General features: G+C 47.0%; 1 protein-coding gene across 1 annotated transcript in view; it reads left to right on the top strand.

Moving 5' to 3' along the window:
* LOC137436530 (B-cell receptor-associated protein 31) overlaps positions 1-25,041 on the top strand; it is a 47,447-nt gene that overhangs the window by 12,795 nt on the left and 9,611 nt on the right. The window contains exons 3-5 of the mRNA XM_068130395.2: positions 3,950-4,050; positions 19,437-19,584; positions 24,156-24,291. Coding sequence (XP_067986496.1) covers positions 3,950-4,050; positions 19,437-19,584; positions 24,156-24,291 — 385 coding nt within the window. The remainder of the gene's footprint in view (positions 1-3,949; positions 4,051-19,436; positions 19,585-24,155; positions 24,292-25,041) is intronic.

The following is a 25,041-nucleotide window of genomic DNA, read 5'->3' as shown; positions in this document are numbered from 1 at the left end:
TGTCTCCATACATTCCTTCCACTTGTTCATCTTTTCCTTCAGTCCATCCATACTTTCCGCAATCAACACCAGATCATCTGCATACAACAACTCCCACGGTAAACCCTCCTTTACGTTCTGAGCCAGCACCTCCATCACAGCTACAAATAGTAGTGGACTTAGTACCGACCCCTGATGCACTCCCACCTTCACCTCAAACTCACCACTGTTCCCGTCCTTCGTCCTTACAACTGTGCGGTCTCTTTTGTACATTGCCATCACTACTCTGATCAACCATTCCTCCACTCCTAACTTCCTCAATGCCCATGTCAATACTTTGTGTGGAACCCTATCGAATGCTTTCTCCAGATCAACAAACCCAAGAAACAACTTCTTCCTCTTCTCCATGTACTTCTCCTGCAACTGCCTCACAATAAAAAGCACGTCTGTCGGTCCTCTTCCTGGCATAAATCCAAACTGCATTTCGTCGATCTTCACTTTCTTCCTTATCCTCCTCTTCAACACCCTTTCCAATACCTTCATTCCATGCTCCAATAACTTTATCGCTCGGTACGAGCCACACTCCAGAGGGTCACCTTTCCCCCTTGTATGGAGGGACGAGGGTACTCGGTTCCCAATCCACTGGAATGCGGCCTTCTTTCACCATATATCTTTTCCATCTTCCTTTAATTCCATCTGGGTCCACAACGATTTGTCCCACTTCATCCTTCAAGCAATTCACCCCCATCACATCACACCTCTCTTTCGCTATCTGCTTTGCAATCCTGAATCCTGCTCTCTGACCCTCTTCCGAATCCAAGCATTCTCCGAACATTTTCCTGCATGCCTCCTGCGCCTTTGCCACCTCTTTCTTTGCAGCCTTCTTGGCTGCCTTGTAACTTTCATGTTCTGCTGTTTCTGCTCCCGTACCCTTCGCCTTCTGCCACTCCTTGAACTTCTTCCTGTTCTCGTCAATCCTCTTTCCAACTTCATCATCCCACCACCATGTTTCCGAGTGCCTCGGTGGTCCGTTTGTCCATCCACATACCTCACCAACGGCTCCCAACAGACTAGCTTTCATTGACATCCAACCACTTTCAAGCTCAACCACATCATCCTCTACCCTACTCAGCCTCTCTTTTAATGCCTCCCTTACTGTCACCTCTTTCAACCTCCACACCTTCATTCTCGGTTGGTACTTCACCCGCCGAGCTCTCCTCGCACCTTTCACCCTTACGTCACAGACAACCAAGTGGTGCTGTGAAACAGCCTCCTCCCCCGGGATCACCTTTGTGTCCCGGAGGTGCCCCCATCCTCTTTCTGCTGAAACTGAGTATTACAAATCAACAAATCAGCTCCATCAGCAAACTCCAAAATCCTTTCACCTTCTCCATTTCTCACACCATATCCGTAACCCCCATGAACTCCCTCAAAACCATCCATACTCCTTCCCACATGTCCATTTAGGTCTCCTCCTACCACAACAACTTCTTCATCTTTCACGTTTTCCATCAGCTTCTCTATCGCACGCCAGAACTTGTCCTTCTCGTCATCTCTCCGACCAACCTGCAGAGCATATCCCGAGATGACGTTCACCAAGAGCTTTCCAATCATAATTTTCACCATCATCAACCTATCACTCACTCTAGTCACACTCACCACACTGTCTTCAAACTCCTCAGAAAACAGGACACCAACACCATTCACGCCCTCCAGGCACCCTGGCCACACAAACTTGTATTTCTGTCCCTGCCTACCCTTCACCATTCTCACACCACTTCCCTTCCATCTCGTCTCTTGCACACAACATATGTCCACTCTTTTTCTGACCAATACTTCCACCACTCCTCCTGATCTCCCTGTCATTGTCACTACATTCCATGTCCCAAACCTCAGAAACCGATCTCCACTTCGGGTTGTACCCTGCCCGTATGTAGGTGTAATTGTCATGGTTCTCTTTTTTGAGGCAATGTTTTTATGGCCGGATGCCCTTCCTGACGCCAACCCTCTTAGTCGTCTCTTACGACACGCAGGGATACGGTGTACCTATTCTAATCCAGGGTACACACTGGGAAACGTTTAAAACATGGAAATTCTGGGGGGGGGGGGGCATCACGGCTGCGGGGGCCCTGTCAGCACCACACCACGTCGGCCCGGTCAGCACCACACCATGTCGGCCCGGTCAGCACCACACCACGGCGGCCCGGTCAGCACCACACCACACCACGGCGGCCCGGTCAGCACCACACCACACCACGGTGGCCCGGTCAGCACCACACCACACCACGGCGGCCCGGTCAGCACCACACCATGGCGGCTCGGTCAGCACCACACCACTTCAGCCCGGTCAGCACCACACCACGTCGGCCCGGTCAGCACCACACCATGGCGGCCCGGTCAGCACCACACCATGGTGGCCCGGTCAGCACCACACCACGTCGGCCCAGTCAGCACCACACCACGTTTGCCCAGTCAGCACCACACCACGTTTGCCCGGTCAGCACCACACCACGTTTGCCCGGTCAGCACCACACCACGTCGGCCCAGAGCCTGGCGCGAAGTCCAAGGACATCAGCACGTCATCCGGAAACAGCTCCGGTTGGTGCGAACCACTCGGTCAATGGCGCGAACCAGGTCCCGACACGCCCTTGCTCGCTTGGCCCCGATGAAGGCCTCGCTAGGTGTTCTCCAAACAGGGGCAAAATCGCCCAAGCCGCGCTGGATTTCGGCAGCGGAAGCCTTGCTCGCTCGGCCCCGATGAAGGCCTCGCTGGGTGTTCTACAAACCGCGGCAGAATCGCCCAAGCCGCGCTGGATTTCGGCAGCGGAAGCCTTGCTCGCTCGGCCCCGATGAAGGCCTCGCTGGGTGTTCTCTAAACAGGGGCAAAATCGCCTAAGCCACGCTGGATTTCGGCAGTGGAAGCCTTGCTCGCTCGGCCCCGATGAAAGCCTCGCTGGGTGTTCTCCAAACAGGGGCAGAATCGCGCAAGCCGCGCTGGATTTCGGCGGCGGAAAGCGGCCACGAAGCGACGATATTCGGTCGGGCTGTAATGCGAACACCACGTCCAAAAACTACCAAATCAACAGTTAAAAAGATTTTGAGCCGATAGCTGTTACGGCCTTGGCAAGATCGATGGAGACGGCGATCTGTTAGCGTATACACCGCCCAAATAGCTATGTGGAATTCTCTCATGTAGAGATTAAACTCACGTCATTTGAACTTTGGCCGAGGTCATTATTTACTTTTAATGATGTTTATATACGAATCGAAAAGAAGATAATTGGTTTTCGGTCGTCCTTTCCGCATATCTCGTGGGATTGTGACTTGGAGAGACGGCCGTGATGGCGGGGAGGGGGATGGAATTCTCTCAAGCAGGGATTCAACCCGTGTCCTTATAAAAGTTTTTTGTCCGAGGTCACCGAGTCCGATCGGTGCAGCTGTGCAGCGATTGGTGCAGCCGTTTGTGCGGCACCCGGGAAAACAACATCGTCACAATGAAAACATCGTCACAATGAACGTTATGCGAACGCGAATGTTATGCGGGAGTCCAAACCTGAGAATGCTGGAGACCAAAGCTGAAATTGGAAAAATTAAATAGCCTATTTTACTCCTGGAGATCCCAGGATTACCCACCCAAAATATCGTTGCGATCGGTTCAGCTGTTTTTGCGGTACCTTCTAACGGACAGACAGACAGATAGACAGACAGATAGATGGATGGACAGACAGACAGACGGGCGGACATTTGGTGAATTCTAGTAAGATGAATTGCAAAGACATTGTTGGAAAACGGACAAATCAACATATAGCATATGCCAATGGAACCTGGGTTACCTGCTTAATGAGCTACAGGTTGAGATGTGAACACAACAACAACAATGTTGTTGTTGATGAATATGGTTTAGATGTGTGGTGCTGAACATCACTGTGAAGTAATTTTACCACCTTGTAATTGCTTTTTGTCTTTGCAGATGGCAGAAGATATTCAAATCTCACCTTCTGAATTGTACCATTTCTTATCTCAAGCCTTGCTTCCTGGTGTTCATTATATTCATTGTCATCCTCTTTGCTGGTATGTTCGCTTGATGAAGACTATTCTATAATGTTTTGGCAAGCATTGAATGCAATATAAAACACCATTTACAACTGAAAGAGCAAAGTCCATGTCACCTCGGTCTTTTATCCAAATCAACTTATCCTTTTCTTGTCTACTATACTTGTACCTTAACTAGCTTACTGTTCTAAAGTGGTCATTACAGACTCTGTAATCAGGCCCAACTGTCAATTCAAATATCAGCCTGGTGTTGTCTTAGCGGTTATGGTGCTGGCTTGGGATCCTAGGATCCCGAGTTTGAATCCCGGTCGATCGTTGAATTAACGCGAGGGGTTGACTTGACCTGTCATCGTACTGAGGTCCGCAAAATTGAGTACCAGTTTGCTGGGATGAATGTGCCGGTGTGTGCCCCTGTGTGCCCCTGTTTAGAATAGGTACACTGTATCCCTGCATGTCGTAAGAGGCGACTAAAGGGTTGGTGTCAGGAAGGGCATCTGGCCATAAAAACATTGCCTCAAAAAGGGAACCATGATGATTGTCATGGGACCCGCAAGGCTAACTGCTCTAGCAGTGAAAATGGCCTTAAAAAGGGAAATTTGTTTTTGTCAATTCAAATATCGTGGGGTTTTTGGCTGTTGAGGGGTTTATTCATACCCCTCTTAAATTGAGCCCGAATTGGCCAAAGTATGACAAGTAAATATTTCAGTTTGGATTTTGCTCCCAATAATTCATTTTTTTTTATTACCATCGCATTTTGCTGGTCTGTGAATTTATTGGTTATTTTCCCCAGTTAGAGATGAGGTCTTTGTTTGGCAGCAGCCAGGTTTGCCTTTTGGTTTTGGCTGATATGTGGTCACAGTAATGTGTGTATTATACATTACTAGGAAGAGTACCCATCCCTAGTGACGGGAAAAGTTTTGGTTAATCCCTCAATTTAATTTTTTTTGTGCACAGTACTTTTAAAAGGTTAATTGTGTTGCACGCTTGGTATCACTCAGAGCCAAAGTTCTGAGCTATTTTTACCACCCACAGCAAAATGGTGTTGCAACATCGGGCGGCGGAGGTTCAATTTGTCAAAAGGAGGGTAAAATATCCTGCTTGTGAAACATAATAATTACACATCAATATTATTACCTCCGTCACTGAAAGTCTGTTTGGCAGTCTGTTTGTATGTCTGCCTCTGAACAGGCTATTTCAAAAAGTTATGGATGGATTCAGATGAAACTTGGTGGACAGGTTGGGTGTGTGATGAGGAAGAATCGATTCAATTTTGGTGAAGATCTGAATCCGGATCCTGATCTGGATCCGATTATTTATTTATTTTTAAGTGATTCTTCACCATTGAGAGTTTGGGCCAAACACGATATACTGTATAGCACGATATTTGAAAAGTTTATGGACGGATTTGGACTAAACCTTTTGGACATGTTGGCTGTGTGACGAGAACAAATTGATTAATACTTTGGTGAGGATCCAGATCCAGATACGAGAATTGTTTTTAACTTTTTAAAGTGATTCTTCACCATTGAGTGATAGCACCAAAACGGTATATTGCATGCTATTTCAAAACGTTGTGAATGGATTATGACAAAACTAGGTGGATGAGTTGGTTAGGCGACAACAACAAGCCGATTAGATTTTGATTAAGGTCTGAATCTAGATCCGGCCTATCGGTGGGATACAAAACGTAAACTGTTCAGCTGGTATGAACCCTACCGAGTGCTGTTCTATTTCATGCCTGTTCTCCTGTCATTACCCTGCACACGCGAAGCAAAAAGCATGGTTGAGCAATTCTTTCATGTCCTTCTGTCCCTCCGTATGATCAGTTTATGATTGAGGAACAGCTTATTTAAATTTAATGTTATGTTTTGAATGTGAATATGAAGACCAATCTGCCGTTTTGCTGTATTTTGGCTCTGAATTTGGCCTGACCGCAGATGTGCAGAGAAGTGAGATTTTTTTTTTTTACTCTGTGTTCTTGCCTGGTAGTCAAACAAATTGAGAATAATTCCAAACATCAAACTTAGTGTTTTAAAGGACGTTATAAAGGGCACATACAACAGGTACATATAACTAATGTAATGTGTTAGATTAGGGTGATGTAATAGCCACTGGGGAAAACGGTGGAAAAACCCATAATTAATATATGTATAGGCCTTTAAACCTTTATTTGAATTCAATTATTATACTTGAAAACTGTGGAACACAAATTGCCTTCATCGTACTTCCAAGAACCATGATATATGTTGATATGTAGTATGTGAGGGTGTCAATATCAGGTGAAGAAGAGGCCGCTGATATGGCTATGAATGAATGAATGAATGATCGTTTTAAGGCCATTTTCCCCGCTGGAGCGGGGGTTAGCCCTATGTATGATGCTAATGGATGCTGCGTTCTATGGTGACCAATAAATGCTCCATTTCCGAAATTGTGACTCAACATAATCTTATTACAGTGTAATAATACAGTCGTGGCCAAAAATATTGGCACCTTTGCAATTTTTATAATAATGCACCATTTCTTCCAGAAAATTGTTGAAATTAAAAAATCTTTTGGTGTCCACACATGTATTTCTTTTGTTTGCAGTGGAACAAAACAAAACAAGTCGAAATTATTTTCTAAATCTTGGCTTATTCCACACAGAAACCCTAAAACAGCCCGGACAATATTATTGGCACCTTTTAGACATTGTTAGAAATAATTAGATTTCAAGCAGGTGATTCTCCTTTACTTTGAAATTGAGCTCACCCGTGGTGAGTTGCAGGTGCCTGCAATATAAAAAAATCACTCATTCAGTCAGTTTGAATAGAAAAAAGGAGTCATTTTGCTGTTTTGTGTCACTGTGTGTACCACAATGAGCATGGAGAAAAGTAGAAAAACCAGAGAATTGTCTGAGGAAGTCGGGCACAAAATTGTAGCCAAGGATGGAAAATCTCAAGGCTACAAGTCCATCTCCAGAGACCTTGATGTTCCTGTGTCCACAGTACACAATATTATCAGGAAGTTTAAGGCCCATGGCATTGTAGCCAACCTCCCTGGACATGGCCTCAAGAGAAAACTTGATCGAATATTGCAGTGAAGGATTGTTTGAATGGTGGAGAAAGCACCTCGATCAACTGCCAAACAGATTTAAGCTGATCTTCAGACACAAGGTACGACAGTTTCAACTCGCACCATCTGTCGCCAACTCAATGAATTGAGGTTCTATGGCAGGAGACCCAGGAGGACTCCACTGCTGAGAGAGAGACATAAGAAAGCCCAACTGTTTTTTGCCAAAGCGCACCTGAACAAGCCAAAATCTTCTGGGAGAATGTCCTGTGAACAGATGAGACCACATTAGAGCTTTTTGGTAAAGCATATCTTCTCTATGTTTACAGAAAACAAAATTAAGCCTTCAAAGAAAAGAACACCTTCCCTACAGTCAAACATGGAGGAGGTTCAGTGATGTTTTGGGGTAGCTGTGCTGCCTCTGGCACTGGGTGCTTGAATGTGTGCACGGCATCATGAAATCAGGAGATTACCAAGGCATTTTGAAGCGCAATGTTCAACCAACCCAGTGTCAGAAAGCTGGGTCTCCATCAAAGGTTATGGGTCTTGCAGCAGGACAATGACCCCAAACATGCTTCAAAAAGCACCCAGGAATGGTTCAACACAAAAGGCAGTTTTGCTGAAGTGGCCAGCAATGAGTCCAGATCTAAATCCCATTGAACACCTGTGGGGAGATCTGAAATCAGCAGTTGGGAGAAGGCACCCTTCAAATCTGGGAGAACTGGAGCAGCTTGCACAAGAAGTGGGCCAAACTGCCAGGAGAGAACTGGGTGTAGGAAGCTCATTCATGGCTACAGGAAGTGCTTGACTGCAGTTATTTTGTCCAAAGGCTGTGCTACCAAATATTAAGTCGAAAGTGTCAATAATTTTGTCAATGCCATTTCTTTTTATTTTCTGATTTAAAAGGATATATTAAGTTCTGAATAAAAAACAACGGTTCTTAATATTAACAGTGAAAGAAAGAATTGTGGAGACCAAGTACTTTTTATCAATTTCAACTTATTTTTAGAGAAAATTGTGAGTTCCTTGAAAAAAGTGCAAGGGTGCCAATATTTTTAGCCACAACTGTATAAGGGTTCTTGTTGTATAAAACTGCCTCAGTAGGGCTAAACCTCTGGATTTTTTTTTCAACGATTGTTGAAATCATATTGTTACTGTCGCGGTTAAGATGTTATTTTTGACCGAGCGGTTGGCATGACCGCGACCTAACAGTTCCCCCGATTCTTCCCCAACTCACCCTATTCACCCCAAACTTTGGCCGTATCGCACCGCAGCTGCCCAATCTGGAAAACTCTAAAACGACCGAATGCAAAGAGGAAAAGGTATAAGACGAGAAGACATACAGAAGAGTAATTGGATTTATTATTTACACATATAATCAAGAAGGAGCAGTCACGATTATGTACAGGGACATGAGACGCAGGTGACACAGTGAATTCCTTATACAAGCTTAATTACCTACCCAGGACAGAACAAACAAAGACGACTCACACGGGGAATTGCAGAGTGGATTGGCTGGAAGGAGGTGTGTGGCTGGAGGGGGAGGACGGCACGGAGCTGGCTGGAGCTTGATCCCGCACGGGACGTCGGGCTGGACCTCGACGGCCGCTGATGCCACCGATCCTGTCGTGTGCGCGGGATCACGGGTCGGATCACGGTCAGAGCCGACGCGCTGGTGGGTGGTCTGGCGTGACGGGTTCTCTCCTCTCTCTTTTGTTTGTCCAACCACTCTTTCTCCAACGCAACCACTCAACGCAACCACTCAACGCAACCACTGAACGCAACCACTGAACGCAACCACTGACCACCCCTGACGACCAACTCAGCTCTTGTCATGGACCTCTCTACGCGCTCTTGCTCTGACGACCCAGCTCTTTCCTTTGTACTCGTCTCTCCTCTGTAAAAGCTCAGCTGCCTTGGACCTCCTCTCGTCTCAACGGCTTGGGCTCCCTTTCGTCTGCCGGTAAAAGCTCATCTCTCGTCTGTACCGCTTGGGCTCCCTTTCGTCTGCCGGTAAAAGCTCATCTCTCGTCTCTACCGCTTGGGCTCCCTTTCGTCTGCCGGTAAAAGCTCATCTCCTCTGGACACGCCCTGCCTTGGGTTATATAGGCCCCGCCCCTCAACCTTTGCGAACCTCCCCGATCGCTCTTCCTCCACCCTCTCTAGCCAAACCCCTGGCTCATGGTTGGTCGAGTGGGGCTGGCTCACTCCTCCCCTCTATGACGAGGTGGAGACACGCCTTTCTTCTCCGACCCTGCCTCGTGGTCAATGGCGGTAATTGGAGCGGAGGTAGTTTCTAATCGACGAAAAGGGGGAATGGAGGTTCTTGGGAATGGGAATGAAGGGAATCTATCTCTTTCACTTGGTGCAATGGAGTACTTCTATTAATGGGAGACACAGCCTTACCCTAAAACACAGAATAAGATATAACTATTGAACAGGGGTATTCTATGATTGGCTGTGGTGTGGATGCTTTATGGACTAATTATGGGATGCCCTTTGACCTTTACACAGCTCCGGAGGTAGGAGGCGCAGAATAAACAATAATAATAATTCACACAATAAAAAAAATATACAGTCCTCATATCCGCAACACTGCACCCTCCTCCTCTTAGGCACGGCCCGGGCCTACAACTTTTATTTAGTGTGACACGTAGGTGTAGTTCCCTCTACTTTTAACCTGACCCTGAGTGCGACAGTTTTAAAACATAAATAAATGTGTCCCGCTGCTCCATTGCACCCTGCCTAACAGACTTACGCCCACAGTTAACCGAATTGCGGAATTGTCTTCAAACTATACACTGACGGTGGGGAGCATTATTTACAATGACGCTATTTTTATTTACAAAACTAACCCAGGACCTGTAATTGTTCTTTCTGGGGGGGAGACAGTCTGCTCTGCATCGACGCACCATGAAAGCAGCCAAAAACGCACCAATACACACCCAAGCACCAATCGGTGCAGTCATCACTGTTCATCAATGTTCAACAATAAAAAATAAATCAACAACCCCTCACCCTGCAGGTGATCTCTTGCTCTTCGGCTCCCTCTGCTGGCTATTATTATGTCTTCCAGTTGTTGTCATTCTTTCATTTTCTTACTGGCGGCCTATTTGCAATAAAGTGTGCCCAACGTGTCCATTTTATTTTCTTTATTTATGGCCCACAGGGCCGACTACGTGTGGTTCACCTGTGGGGCATCGGTGCCCTGTGGCCAAGGTGCGCCAGCAAGATTTCGGGCCCTCATGGCCAGTTCCAGCAGAGGGGCCATGCCCCAACCCATGGGGTCCATAAGTGGTGCTCGGCCACAGACATGTGGTCCATAATGTGGTGCATCGATGCAGACAGCTGGTTCTGAGAGTGCCGGGCGCACAATGGCCGACTCACGCACGCTCCCCTCGGTGCCCAGTGGCGCACAGGTCATGTGGGAGACAAAAGAGACAATTGAGCGAGGGGTAAGGTCACAAGGGTACACATCAATAAGGCAATGCAAGGCGAAATGCGTACGGAGGGCGAAGTGAGAAAGCTCGTCCCTACCGTACGTCACCCCCCTGTCACCTACACTACCCTTGCCTTTACCCCATATGTACAAAAATCTACACATTACCAATCCGTCGCTACCGTCACGTCTTCCCCTTATTTCCCTTATACCAAATTCGTCTTCACTCCCCCACTATCCAAAATTTGCCATCACCCAATTCATCATCAATCCTCATAAGGAGGAAGAGATGGAACATCAAGCACAATGTCACACCCACGTCATGATGCGTCTCACAATCCAAACATTTGCATCAAAAATAATAAAACAAAACATGGCATGGTGTGGAGTACCTGTCACCTCAGGTGAGTGGATGCAGATGGTGCAAGGAGACTCCAATCCTAACTATCCTCTAAATGATTTTAACACACTTTACACTACCCAGGGTCTTTCCCTGCCAATCCATTGGCCAACTTCCACTATGGGTTCTAAAAACCAATTCCCATTGACCAAACTGTGGTGCTTCTCAATTTGGGGTCTCACTCCCCCGATTCATCTCCCGGTGCCCTTGCACAATTTCTGGGCTGCGACGTGTAGCTCTCCCAGCAGGTCTACCCACCTGCACACCTCCACCACGGCAGTTGCCACCCGAGCTTACCTAGCTCCTCACCCTAACCTAACTAACTGGGGAAGGCCCCTCCTGGCTCTGTCACCCCACTCGGTGCCCTCTGGCACTGGGCTACCCGGGTCCGTCCTCCGGATCCTCGGGCCCCATCCACAACGACTCTACCGGCTCCCAGAGCCCACCTGCGGCCTCACCTGGCCGACATCCTCACAGTGGTGGAGTGCCCAAAACCAACTACACACACTAACAGGCTACACGCCCAGCCATTTCCACAACACTAATGCACCCATCCAAACATCATTCTTCCACTCGCACCACAGATGCCAATATCCAACCACAATTTACCTATACCCTCTACCTAACACTTACACTACCCGCCCGGGTATCCGTGATGGGGGTCCACTCTTCCCCCATTCACACCTTCGCACCATCCACTCCACTCCACAATTTCCACCATACTCACTCCACGACCATCCATTCCTATACTCCATTTATTCCACACTCCATGTATTTCACACAACCATTCTCCATACACCTGTTGTTGCACACCTGTGCAATCACACCTGGTGCCACCTGCACCCTCCTCCTCTTCCTGGACCATTCGGTCAGCACAATACACAATCACCTTCACTCACTCATACACTGCTCCACACACCTGTCCAGTTGCACACCTGTGCAATCCCACCTGTTCAATCCTCAAACACACGGCATCATCTCATCTAACTACTCCCCTCTGAAACTTGCGCTTCCCAGTCGTCCCTTTAAACTAAGCACATACCACGTCATTATCATCCACTCTAATCTACCTGCGTCCCCACTACAGGTATCCTTGTCACTAACTAATCTTAACGTCACCTAATGTCATCTTCTAGGGCCATACACACAATATCCTAACCCACCCGGGCTAGTTTTCACTGCCATAAACCCCATAAACTAGTGCTCCTTTGCCCCCCCGTCTGTGAGGGATGACAGAGTTGCCATCCCACCACATCGGGGAGGTCCCGCTATCAATTTTGCACATCCAAATTCCACAAATCAAAAATTTTCCATTTACTGCCAATTCTACCCACTATTATAAATTTCGTATCAAATCACTACTATCATCATCACAGTCCGCTATACCCTAGCCTCGGTGCGTCATGACGTCATTAAACTCGGTTCGTAAAGCCGAGCAATGAATTCGGGTGGTTTGGTCGCCTGCAGGTTGAATCCGTCCGGCTTTCGGTTCAAGGGAGGTGGTTTGGTTGGGCCGAGGTTCCACGCACCATCTCGGGGCGGCACCTTGCGGTCCCGGGCCCGATGGCTCAATCTCCCTCGGTCGGAACCCCGTCCCCACGAGGGGGCACCGTTCCGCTTCCTCCCACTCGCCCTTGAACCGTACCGGTCGCCTCGCCCGCCAAGGCCCGGACTCGACCGTGCAGGGCGGGGCCAAGCCCGAATCGGCAACGACGCTTCGAAGAGAAACGACGCAGCTTCGATCCGCGCCGGGCCTCGCATCCAACAAAGCACGCCGCGCCCCGAGTGCTCGCATCGGCTATCCGTCGCCCTAACCGCTAACCCGGTTACCGTCGATGCTTCACCTGCATGCTCACACGCATACGCTACCCCTTTCACCCTCACCAAATCCGGCGTTCCAACGCCGTCCGTATATTCCACCAACGCACTCCCTGTTACAAACCACACCTCTCGCGCACACTCTTGCGCACACTCGCCGCTCGCACACCTCGGTCCACACCTCTCCTCCGTTACGTCCTCCGTAACACTCACCATGGGCGTGCACTCTGGCATCCACCCACTAACGCGCTCAGATGGGCTCTCCCACACTCGCGCCATGACCAACTCAGGTGTGCTTCCTCGCACACCCTCAACCATTCCAAGCGTGCATTCTCGCACCCGCTCCACCACCAACTCACTCCTCATGTCACTCTCACCCTCACACGTACACTCCGTACACCCCGACGTGCATTCTCGCTCGCACTCGGTTTCACTCCCACACGTTATAACACACCCACTCGCCGACACACACTTTTTCCTCACACGCGTGCCATTTTTACTCACACGGGACCCTTCACCAACGCCCGGGTGCCATATCGATCCCAATCGCGCGACAATTCTTTTGTCGCTAAACATCCTTTTACAAAATCTCCCCGCACAATACACAGCACGACTCACCTTCGGGGTTCTTCTTCCTCCCTGCACCAAAACCTGCAAACTTCCATTCGGGTTAAGCACAGCATCGTGATGTGAGCAGGGACTTTGCACATTTTCCATTTCTCCCTGCAATTCCCGGGCTACCTCCGTCATCTTTTCAATTTTAATTCCCAGCACTGCTTTGTCTTTGTTCCCCTCGACGACCGCTGGCTTTAATAAAATTCCCTCTACCTCATCGGTCGCCGGCTTTTCCAAACCCCGTGTCGCGATTTCTACCCCCGTCATTGTACCCGTGCTTTCCTCCGCTTCGCTCAACCGGCGCTTTTCGACCCGCGTTACCTCCTCGTGCACCCCTGGGACCCTTTCGCCCACCATGCGATCCATGGTCTCCCCACATTTTTGCATGCGGTCACACATTCTGTTGGTTATTGCTTCAATTTGGTTTCCCAATCGCTCACCCTGAGCATCCATCCGGTTCCCCATTTGTCCCATTCGCTCACCCTGAGCATCCATTTTTGTAAGCCCCATATTTGCCATTAGTATGGTTGCATTAATCTGCGCCATGAGGTCCCGCACATCAATTCCCGCTATTTGCGCAGCGGGCGCGGCTACCCCGCGCTCGTGCGAGCTGCCACTTTGTGCGTCTGATACCACGTGCGCAAGAGCGCCATTTTGTGCGTCTGATACTCCCTCAACCGCCTCCTCATTGCTCCCCTCCATTTGATCCTGGGTTACTCCTAACCCCTCCTCTAGCTCACCCACCGGCATCCGATCGCCTTGACCAGCCATGGCGCGATTTCAAAATTCGGGTTTTCCTTTACAACAACACAAATTTCCAGCACTTTGTAATTTTGAGCGCGTTAACTTTTAAGCGCGCTTCGGGTCCGTATCTCACTCCCAACACCAATTGTTACGGTAATAACACAATTGGTGTTCCAAAATTTGGGCCTAACAAATTTAGTCCCAGGTCCGAATCCGACACTCCTGACACCAATTGTTACTGTCGCGGTTAAGATGTTATTTTTGACGGAGCGGTTGGTATGACCGCGACCTAACAGTTCCCCCGATTCTTCCCCAACTCACCCGATTCACCCCAAACTTTGGCCGTATCGCACCGCAGCTGCCCAATCTGGAAAACTCTAAAACGACCGAATGCAAAGAGGAAAAGGAATAAGACGAGAAGACGTACAGAAGAGTAATTGGATTTATTATTTACACATATAATCAAGAAGGAGCAGTCACGATTATGTACAGGGACATGAGACGCAGGTGACACAGTGAATTCCTTATACAAGCTTAATTACCTACCCAGCACAGAACAAACAAAGACGACTCACACGGGGAATTGCAGAGTGGATTGGCTGGAAGGAGGTGTGTGGCTGGAGGGGGAGGACGGCACGGAGCTGGCTGGAGCTTGATCCCGCACGGGACGTCGGGCTGGACCTCGACGGCCGCTGATGCCACCGATCCTGTCGTGTGCGCGGGATCACGGGTCGGATCACGGTCAGAGCCGACGTGCTGGTGGGGGGTCTGGCGTGACGGGTTCTCTCCTCTCTCTTTTGTTTGTCCAACCACTCTTTCTCCAACGCAACCACTCCACGCAACCACTGAACGCAACCACTGACCACCCCTGACGACCAACTCAGCTCTTGTCATGGACCTCTCTACGCGCTCTTGCTCTGACGACCCAGCTCTTTCCTTTGTACTCGTCTCTCCTCTGTAAAAGCTCAGCTGCCTTGGACCTCCTCTCGTCTCAACAGCTTGGGCTCCCTTTCGTCTGCCGGTAAAAGCTCATCTCTCGTCTCTACCGCTTGGGCTCCCTTTCGTCTGCCGGTAAAAGCTCATCTCCTCTGGACACGCCCTGCCTTGGGTTATATAGGCCCCGCCCCTCAACCTTTGCGAACCTCCCCGATCGCTCTTCCTCCGCCCTCTCTAGCCAAACCCCTGGCTCATGGTTGGTCGAGTGGGGCTGGCTCACTCCTCCCCTCTATGACGAGGTGGAGACACGCCTTTCTTCTCCGACCCTGCCTCGTGGTCAATGGCGGTAATTGGAGCGGAGGTAGTTTCTAATCGACGAAAAGGGGGAATGGAGGTTTTTGGGAATGGGAATGAAGGGAATCTATCTCTTTCACTTGGTGCAATGGAGTACTTCTATTAATGGGAGACACAGCCTTACCCTAAAACACAGAATAAGATATAACTATTGAACAGGGGTATTCTATGATTGGCTGTGGTGTGGATGCTTTATGGACTAATTATGGGATGCCCTTTGACTTTTACACAGCTCCGGAGGTAGGAGGCGCAGAATAAACAATCTCTATATAATTCCAGCAATCTGTGTGTGTGTGTGTGTGTCTGTCTGTATGCGACCGCTGTTTCTCGACAACTACCGGTCCGATATACTTGAAACTTGCCAGGTATATTGCTGGGGACCCGAGGATGTGCCTTTTCAAGGTTTGAAATTAATCGGACAAGTGGTTCCCAAGATATGGTCACCGTACTCGCAAGCCGTTCGCTTTGGCTTTGCGAATGGACCAAACCATTTCATGTAAATAGAGGGGAGGGGGTTCTGTGGTCGTTACTGCCACGTGGTTTCAAAGTTTTTTTTTGTTGTTGTTGTTTGCACGCATGTTTTTTTGCACGCACGTACGGGCAAGCACGTACGTGCGGGCACGCCCTAGTAATAATAATTCACACAATAAAAAAAATATACAGTCCTCATATCCGCAACAATATTATTAAAGTTGAAGTTCAAGAGGGCCTTGTCGTTCACATATTTGCTCTATTGCGATTAATTTATTGAGGCAAGGTTTGTGGGTAACGGTAAATGCACTCGAATAATCGCAGGTTGTCGAACCATTTTCCACATTTATTCACCGAATTAATATAGGCTGTCTACACAAAAAACCCCTCAAACCCCACAACATCATCTCCATAATCAACATCACCGTCACATTATTGGATCAGGTTTATCATCCTTTTTATGAAATGTAAATTTCATGATCTTAATAACTCAAGTAAATAAACTTTATTTTATGTTCTTAATACAGGAAAATAATACTTTATTTTATGTTCTTGACCCTTTTACTCATGCACATAAATAGCACAAAAACAATGCACAAACATGTTCATTAAGGGTGCAAATTTTAATGTTTAAGTTCCTAATCCTATTTTCCCCCATTATCCTCCAAGTTTGTGCATCGTGGATTTGTAATTCATGGTGATTATCCCTCTCTTCCTCCTCCCATGCCACCCTCTCTCTCCCTCTCTCTCCCTCTCCTGGTGTGTGTGTGTGTGTGTGTGTGTGTGTGTGTGTGTGTGTGTGTGTGTGTGTGTGTGTGTGTGTGTGTGTGTGTGTGTGTGTGTGTGTGTGTGTGTGTGTGTGTGTGTGTGTTTTTTATGAATGGCACTTTGTATAGTTTTTGACCCCATCTCTCACTGGTGAAGAATCACTTAAATATAATCTAGTGTCCGGACAGGATCTTCACCAAAATCTAACCATTTCGTCCTTGTCACACACCCAACCTCTCCACCGAATTTCGTCCGAATTTTTCCCCAACTTTTTCAGATATCCTGTTCACAGACAGAATGGGGTGAAAACATAACTTGCGTCCACCTTCGGTGGTGGAGGTAATTAGGTATCTCATGAAGCAACGTCTTGCAGAACCAATCTTTTTTTTTAACATGTTCTTTGCTCAAGTAAATCTCTTTCTCTATTTTTGTCCTGCATATGAAGCACTGTCTTTGTCCTGGGTGTGACAGGTACAAGGTCCTCTGCAAGTCTTGGGTTATGGATCAAATGAAAAACAACTGCATTGTATATATTATTTTTTTTTCAGGTTGCAGTTTCTGTGAAATTACCTATGTATACTGAAACGCAAAAGAAACTTACCACCTTTGAAACCTTTAAATATCAACAATAACACTGCGTATAGTAAATGTGTGAACTTATTTGTGGACAATAGTGTCCTCACTGTCAGATAAAACGGTCACGGATGGTCACTTGAACCTTCAATGGTCACTTCATAGCACAGCTGTTGAACAGCCGTTTTGACTGTCAGTGATTACCCAAGGGGTACGGGATGATTTTAATGAGCTGCACGTGATGTCTTGATATTGGCTTTAAAAAGGCCAGTGCAAAATGGGCATTTTGACCGAAACATTTGACCATTTTGACCATTTTGACCAACTTCAAAAAGACCGAAAACGCAAAAGAAACTTACCACTTGTTTGAAATGTAATAAAATTGTAACAGTTCAAAATAAAACAAACCAACAATTGCTAATTGAAACATTGGCATTTTATTGATGACATGTCAAGTTTTTGACCAAGATACACCATCTCATCAGTTTGTTCTACAGTACAGAACAGCACAGGGTGCAATGTCAGTCCCCTTTCAATAGCGTGTATGGCCACCATTGTTTTGGATACAGGCAGTGCATCGTCGGCGTATACTGCCTACCAGTCTTTGGATGGATTGCTGCTGGATTCTGTCCCACTCAGTCCTCAATGTCTGAAGCAGCTCTGCCCGTGTCCTGGCCCTGCCAACTACGCGTCTCCCAAGCTCATCCCACAGGTGCTCTATGGGATTCAGGTCAGGGGAGAGCGCAGGCCACTGCATGGTGTTGATGTTCTCGCCTTGGAGAAATGCAGTGGTAAAGCGAGCAGCATGGGGACGAGCGTTGTCATGCTGAAAGGTTCTCAGTTCTGGGTGGTCTAGCAGGAATGGCAGCAGATGAGGTCGCAGGATGTTATCCACATACCGCTGGGCGTTAAGATTCCCATCCACAACCACCAGTGGCGTCCTGTACCGGCCTGATATGGCTGCCCACACCATCACACTTGGGCCACCCCACCTGTTGGCTTGACGCACGCAACAATCGGCATATCGCTCGCCAGTTCTTCTCCAGACACGCTCACGCCCATCAGGACTGTCCACACAGAACCTTGACTCTTCGCTGAAAGCGACCTCGTTCCACTGCGCCAAGGTCCACCGCTGATGCTGCTGGCACCATCTCTGACGGTTGCGGTGATGGGCAACCGTCATCACGGGGCCTCTGTATGGTCTTCTGGCAGTCAGACCATAGTCATGCAGTCGTCTCCGTGCAGTATCATTGGAGATCCGTGGGTTTGCACACCCCGGAGTTTCTGCCGCAGTGCGGGATGCTGGACGGAATCGATCCCGCAGGTGACTTCGGACCATCTGCCTGTCCTGCCTTGCAGTGGTGACTCTTGGCCTCCCTGATCGAGGTCTGTCATCTGCAGAGTTGTGGAGGGTGTCTCTGTCCACCAGGGCCGATATCGTCTGGTGTGAACAGCCAAGGCGACGTGCCACCTCACGGTAGTTCAGTCCGCCTTGCAGCATGCCCAGGGCACGCTGCCGTTGATCCCTTGACAATCGTGGCATGTTGATTGAAATGCCCATTTTGCACTGGCCTTTTTAAAGCCAATATCAGGACATCACGTGCAGCTCATTAAAATCATCCCGTACCCCTTGGCTAATCACTGACAGTCAAAACGGCTGTTCAGCAGCTGTGCTATGAAGTGACCATTGAAGGTTCAAGTGACCATCCGTGACCATTTTATCTGACAGTGAGGACACTATTGTCCAAAAATAAGTTCACACATTTACTATACACAGTGTTATTGTTGATATTTAAAGGTTTCAAAGGTGGTAAGTTTCTTTTGTGTTTTCGGTCTTTTTGAAGTTGGTCAAAATGGTCAAATTTTTCGGTCAAAATGCCCATTTTGCACTGGCCTTTTTAAAGCCAACATCAAGACATCACGTGCAGCTCATTAAAATCATCCCGTACCCCTTGGCTAATCACTGACAGTCAAAACGGCTGTTCAACAGCTGTGCTATGAAGTGACCATTGAAGGTTCAAGTGACCATCCGTGACTGTTTTGTCTGACAGTGAGGACACTATTGTCCACAAATAAGTTCACACATTTACTACATGCAGTGTTATTGTTGATATTTAAAGGTTTCAAAGGTGGTAAGTTTCTTTTGCGTTTCAGTATAGTTCCACTTCACAGGTTGTGTTCATCGATTATGTGGATGTTGCATTGTTTGATTGTGCATGCAACCTGTTCTTGTTTCAGATACTATACGTGAAATGCGGAAGTATTCTGATACAGACTCCCAGGACGTTTTCAGCATGGCATCCACCACGTCTGATAAAATGCACATGAAGTTGTTCAGAGCTCAGAGGAATTTTTATATATCTGGTTTTTCTCTTCTTTTCTGGCTGTAAGTAATGATATAAGTGTTAATGTGAGGCCTTGGTTTGGCATGTGCTAAATTCTTCTATCTTTCTTCGTAATTCCTTCGATGCTTCTGTATTTTACTAGCACACCTTTCTTAAAAAGGGTTAAAAGCCATTTTGCATCCACAAATTCCGTTTGTGGACACAAAATGGCCCAGGCTGTTTGGGATTACTATATTTTATAACAAGCTTCAATTGCCCACTCCCAAAGTGGTGGGTTACTGGCCGAGAGCATGAGCAAGCGGTGCTCATACAAATGGCAAACAAATTGAATACAAGCATGTCAAAGCAGACTGTACAAACGTTTTGGGACATATAGATTGGAGGATAATTTCACTAGCATTCTAAACTTGGCTGCTATAGTGTGAAAGGTAGGTCCCATGCCTTAAGCATGCCAATAAACTACAACGGCACTCGGTAGAGAGTATACCTCCACCAGGCTGAACAGTTTACATTTTGTATCTCACTGGTGGGTTGGATCTGGATTCGGACATGAACCAAAATCGAATCGATCGGCTTGTTCGTGTCGCCTACGCAACTTATACATCTAGTTTGGTCATAATCAGTCCACAACTTTTTGAAATATCATGCTACGTATCGTTTTTGGCTCTATTACTCATTGGTATAGAATCACTTACATTTTTGTAAAATTCTCTTCTTCGGATCCGGATTTCGATCTTCACCAAAATTGAATCGATTCATCCTTGTCCCACACCCAACCTGGCCACCAAGTTTCATCCGAATCCGTTCACAACTTTTTGAGATGTCCTGCTGGTTATCGTTTTTTAGCTCATCTGGAACGAAGTTCAGGGGAGCTTATGTAATGGCGCGTCGTCAGTCCGTCCGTAAACACTTGAAACTTCTTCTCCAAAACCACAGAAGACCAGGTCAAATTAGGTCCTGGTTTGACCCCCCAAAATAGGTATTTGCTTTCTTCTCTCAAACTGCACACACAATTTCGATGAAACTTGACCACAACCTTCACCACCCGTGTGCTGTACCAAAGTTTGCTCACGGAATTTTTTAAAAATTGGGCCCCGAGGGGTCTACTGGGGGGTGGGGGGTTGCCCCCCAAAATAGGTATTTGCTTTTTTCTCAGAAACTACACACACAATTACTATGAAACCTGACCACAACCTTCACCACTCATGATGTACCAAAGTTTATTCTCGGCATTAAAAAAATCGGGGTCTAAGGTAGTCTATGGGGGAGAAAGGGGAGTGGGGGGGGGGGGTTGCCCCCCAAAATAGTTTTTTTGTTTGTTTGTTTAAAGTCTTAGGATTACGTTAGTATGATTGTATCTGCTGCCCTGTCTTCTAGCAACCATTGAAATTGGTTAAAATTGCCATGATATGGTTTAAAAATACCTTTAGTCCGTGTGGTACACTGCTTTATTCTACCAGGTGAGCGCCCAGGGGTATTGCCCCCTATGTTTAGCTTTCCAGCAGTACTATTTTTTATTATTGTACGAATGCAGAAACTCCTTAGAACGAAGTGTGACAGACAGACGCTTTTCTTTTTAGTAATAGATGAGCAACTCTGGGATGTTCTACAGTGAAATTGGATGTCAACTTTGCTTCCATCAGACTATTTATTATCAGCAGATTGGTCTGAATACATCAACAAACTAATGATATTGGCGCGTGACTACCCTTGGTGAACACCTTAAGGTAGCACTGATGACCAAACAAGCTGTTACTCCAAAGCGTTCATCAAATGGTGGAGAATACGCGTGGGGAAACAAGAGGGAGGGGAAGAAACCGGAGCTCTTACCTTCAAGGATCCCACCGGCAGTTCTCAAACCTGCAATAAATCAACTCGAACCAAGCCGAGTTTAAAATGTACAAGAAAATGCCGGCTTTCTTAAGAAACGCCGGTAACAAAATAAAACACGGTCAAATAATAAATTCCTAAATTGGAGCACTCCCAAACAGACCCCAACACGCAACACAGACAAATGATAAAATAACTGCAAATAAATGTGTCTGGTTGTTTAATTGCACTTAGCTCGACTCGACCGTTTGGACTCTTCCAGGCACGCAGTCTGGACGCGACTCCATTCTTGGCGGGATAGTGCGCTCATTCGTTGACGGGAGTAGGCCTCAGTCCGCCCTCGTTTCACTAGGCCATGCCCGTTGGTGCGAAGTAGGCATCCCGTGTGAAGCAATCAGCAGGTGCGCAGTTCGCTCTTCCACACCATGCTCGTCCACCCGTCCTCCGCATGGAAAATCGCAGTTCCCGGGCTGCGGTTGTGCTTCTTGGTGCGACCACCAGCAAGATCTCGAGACACGGCCGGTCCGATCGCTTCCTTGAGCCCAAGAGCATAATGCCACCGTTTGTACGAGAATGCGCAAGAGGGAATAGTGACTCTGTTCGCTATCGTCTTTGGTAGGACAAGGCACACGGGTGCGATAAAGGTCGGTCAGAACAAGAAGCCAAGGAGAAGGGAAGAGCGAAGGACGAAAAACAAAGAGAAGCGAAAATGTCCTCCAGCGCGTTTCTTTATCGTCCAGACTCTGACGTCATCTGGGGTGTTTCGCCAATCAGCGAGTCGCTCCCGACCAGTCCTTCCCGTCAATCAAAACCTCACCCAATCATGGCTCCTAGGGGCGTGGCCTCGGCCTGCCCGACCGGTGCGCTTCCCAAGTCGGGGTTGTCAGCATTATAGCTTTGATTGGCATGACTTCCGGTTAGCTTTTTAATTAGCGAGTTTAAATGCGGGTGATTGCGTGGCTTGGTGTGGTGCCAAAATGTGTCTATAGTGTGGTGCCAAAAGGGACATATGAAATAAATTACATAGGTAATGACGTGCAAGGGATAATTACCCATAATCCCTGAGCTAATTAACATACCCCACTCCTCGTAATGGGGACGAAGATACACTTAATCCGAACACACGGTCTACCGGATCCCTACTTATAGTAAGTACATCGAGGTGGTTCTTCTTCTTCGCGACAATCGGAGCACACCAAGCTATACACTCTACCTGGCCTAAAGTATCCCTACCCCCACAAACGTAACAATATTAAACACAGGCCTCAATCTGGATGACTCATAGTGATCTCTAACAGAGAAAATGCAGCTCTGATCAGGCTTGTCAAATATATTCATTTAGCTACAGGGTGTTGTGCAAAAATGGAATCCTCCTCGGAGGTTACCCATAATAACTGTCCAATACTGGTTTTGTGCTGCAGTTTACAAAGCCCAGACACCACCTTCATGATAAGATGCCCTCATGTCATCCCAGAACATAAAGGAAGTCTGCTTGGCATGGTGCAGGGCATGTCAATACTTGCATCTCACATCCTGGAGGAAGAACCATTGGTTTGATGAGAGCCTATTTGTCCTCTACACGACTGATGGTAGAATTCGGGATTTGGTGGAAACCTCCCACAGCCTTATCCACCCAAGGACATTGTAGAGTCCATCCTATTCGGTGGTGGATCCGTTGTGATATGGGGCTGCCTGTTACAATTGTAACCCTCACTTTGTCACTGTACAGGGTAACCTCATGGGAGAAAAGGTATCCTATGAACATTTTGATTTGTGTTATTCCATATTTTGACAACCACCCACTTCTCACAAAAAATATATATTCATGGATGCCAATGTCAGACCCAACCATTATCGTCCAGTTACCGACTGAATTGAAATGTTGCCCTCACAGCATTTCCCCGGTTTGCAAGGAGTCCTGGTTTGATTCCAATACAGCGTGTTTGGGACATTCTTGGGTGCAGATTTAAGAAAATGGGCACTTTTGTGCAGACGCCGTCACAGTTGGATGCTGCCTTGCACCAGGCAAGGTTTGAACAAGGAAAGAGATGTTGGAGTTTGGTAACATGATTTAGAGTACCAAGAGCGGGAGGATGGGTAAGATAATTGAAGACAAGATGGGATGAATCTGTGCATGAGAAAGCAGGTTTCTGTGGAAGAATTCCCAGGCTGAATTAATTCAGCGGCGGTGGATATAGGAGGTCAGTCCTGGTGTGTGTGTGTGTGTGTGTGTGTGTGTGTGTGTGTGTGTGTGTGTGTGTGTGTGTGTGTGTGTGTGTGTGTGTGTGTGTGTGTGTGTGTGTGTGTGTGTGTGTGTGTGTGTGTGTGTGTGTGTGTGTGTGTGTGTGTGTGTGTGTGTGTGTGTGTGTGTCGGACAGAACCACTGCTCACCTTCATTCATTTATTCCTCTTTTTTCCCCACCTGTGGAACCACCTTCCTGACTCTTCAATCTCATTCTTCCCGATAGGTCTCTAGACAGCTGTTTACCACCATCTCAAGTCATCCCGCATCCAAAATCATGATCTTTTCCACACGTTCCTGGTGGAGGGTGGTTTAAAAATCATGATCTTTAAACCAAAACCTTTTTGCTTATGTATTCATCTTGGCCCCTCTTTGCATTCACCCTTACCCCTCATCGTTTCCTGCATCCCTTGTTTGTCCGTCTCCCTGTATTTTCTCCCTCCAAATATATATTTGGGTTATTTTATTGTGTGTTAAGATGCCTAGTTTTGCTTGAATCCCAACAATACAAGGTATGCTGATCTCGCTTCTCACATTCAGGATCATACGTCGCCTGGTTATGCTCGTCTCACAGCAGGCAAGATTACATTTGGACTTTGAGGTACTCGAAGAACAGGTTCAATGCGCTGATGCTGTTATCAAGAAATGCATGAAAGAAAACACAGTTCAACAGGAAGCAAGTTGTTGTTTTTTGTTTTGTTTTTTTAAAATAATTTTTTGCATCTGTTTTCCATATACAGTACCGTACCTATTTCATAACCTGGGATTAAATAAGATTCAGATGACTCATCTGCACCCTAATTCCCAACCTCCTACCCTCCTGTTGTTGTTGATGGAGAATGTGAAAGTGAAACTTGTGAATTGGCAGAATTGTGCAGTTACTGTGGTGGACTATTTGGAATCTAAACTTTGACAATGTGCCAAAGTACGAATTTGAGTGCGGTATTAATTAATTATTTGACTTTATATCATATGCCTATCCGATTCATATAGTGTTTAATCGATATTCCCATCATACATATTTGCAATGGTCTTGGCTTGATAAACAAAATCACAACATATGAGGGGGCGTTCAAAATGTTCTGCAACTGAGATACTCCAAAAGTTTTTCTTGTCTTTGAGTCGGGTGAAAGAGAAAAAGCCAATGCACTGACTGTATTCAGTAGGCAACATGGATGCAATAGGGGGATAAGAAGAGGGAAGAAAACGTAGTAACTCGCGAGCAGTTGAGGAGAGGTGTGGTGGGGGAAGTGGAGTGAAGCGAAGGTGGGTTGATTAGTTGGAATTGTAAAGGGGTGTTTCAAGTTGCAAAAAAAGAGAAATGTGGAACAAAGGAATGAAGTGAGCAGGAAGCCTGGATTCGGGAAATTCACAATTTCTTTTAATTATTATCATTATTATTTTCGATTTTGCTTATTTATCCATT

This window comes from Myxine glutinosa, chromosome 11 (genome assembly GCF_964187855.1).
Source record: "Myxine glutinosa chromosome 11, kmMyxGlut1.1, whole genome shotgun sequence".
Taxonomy (NCBI): domain Eukaryota; kingdom Metazoa; phylum Chordata; class Myxini; order Myxiniformes; family Myxinidae; genus Myxine; species Myxine glutinosa.
The sequence above is the reverse complement of the archived record's forward strand: the minus strand, read 5'-3'. Positions and strand labels throughout refer to the sequence as shown.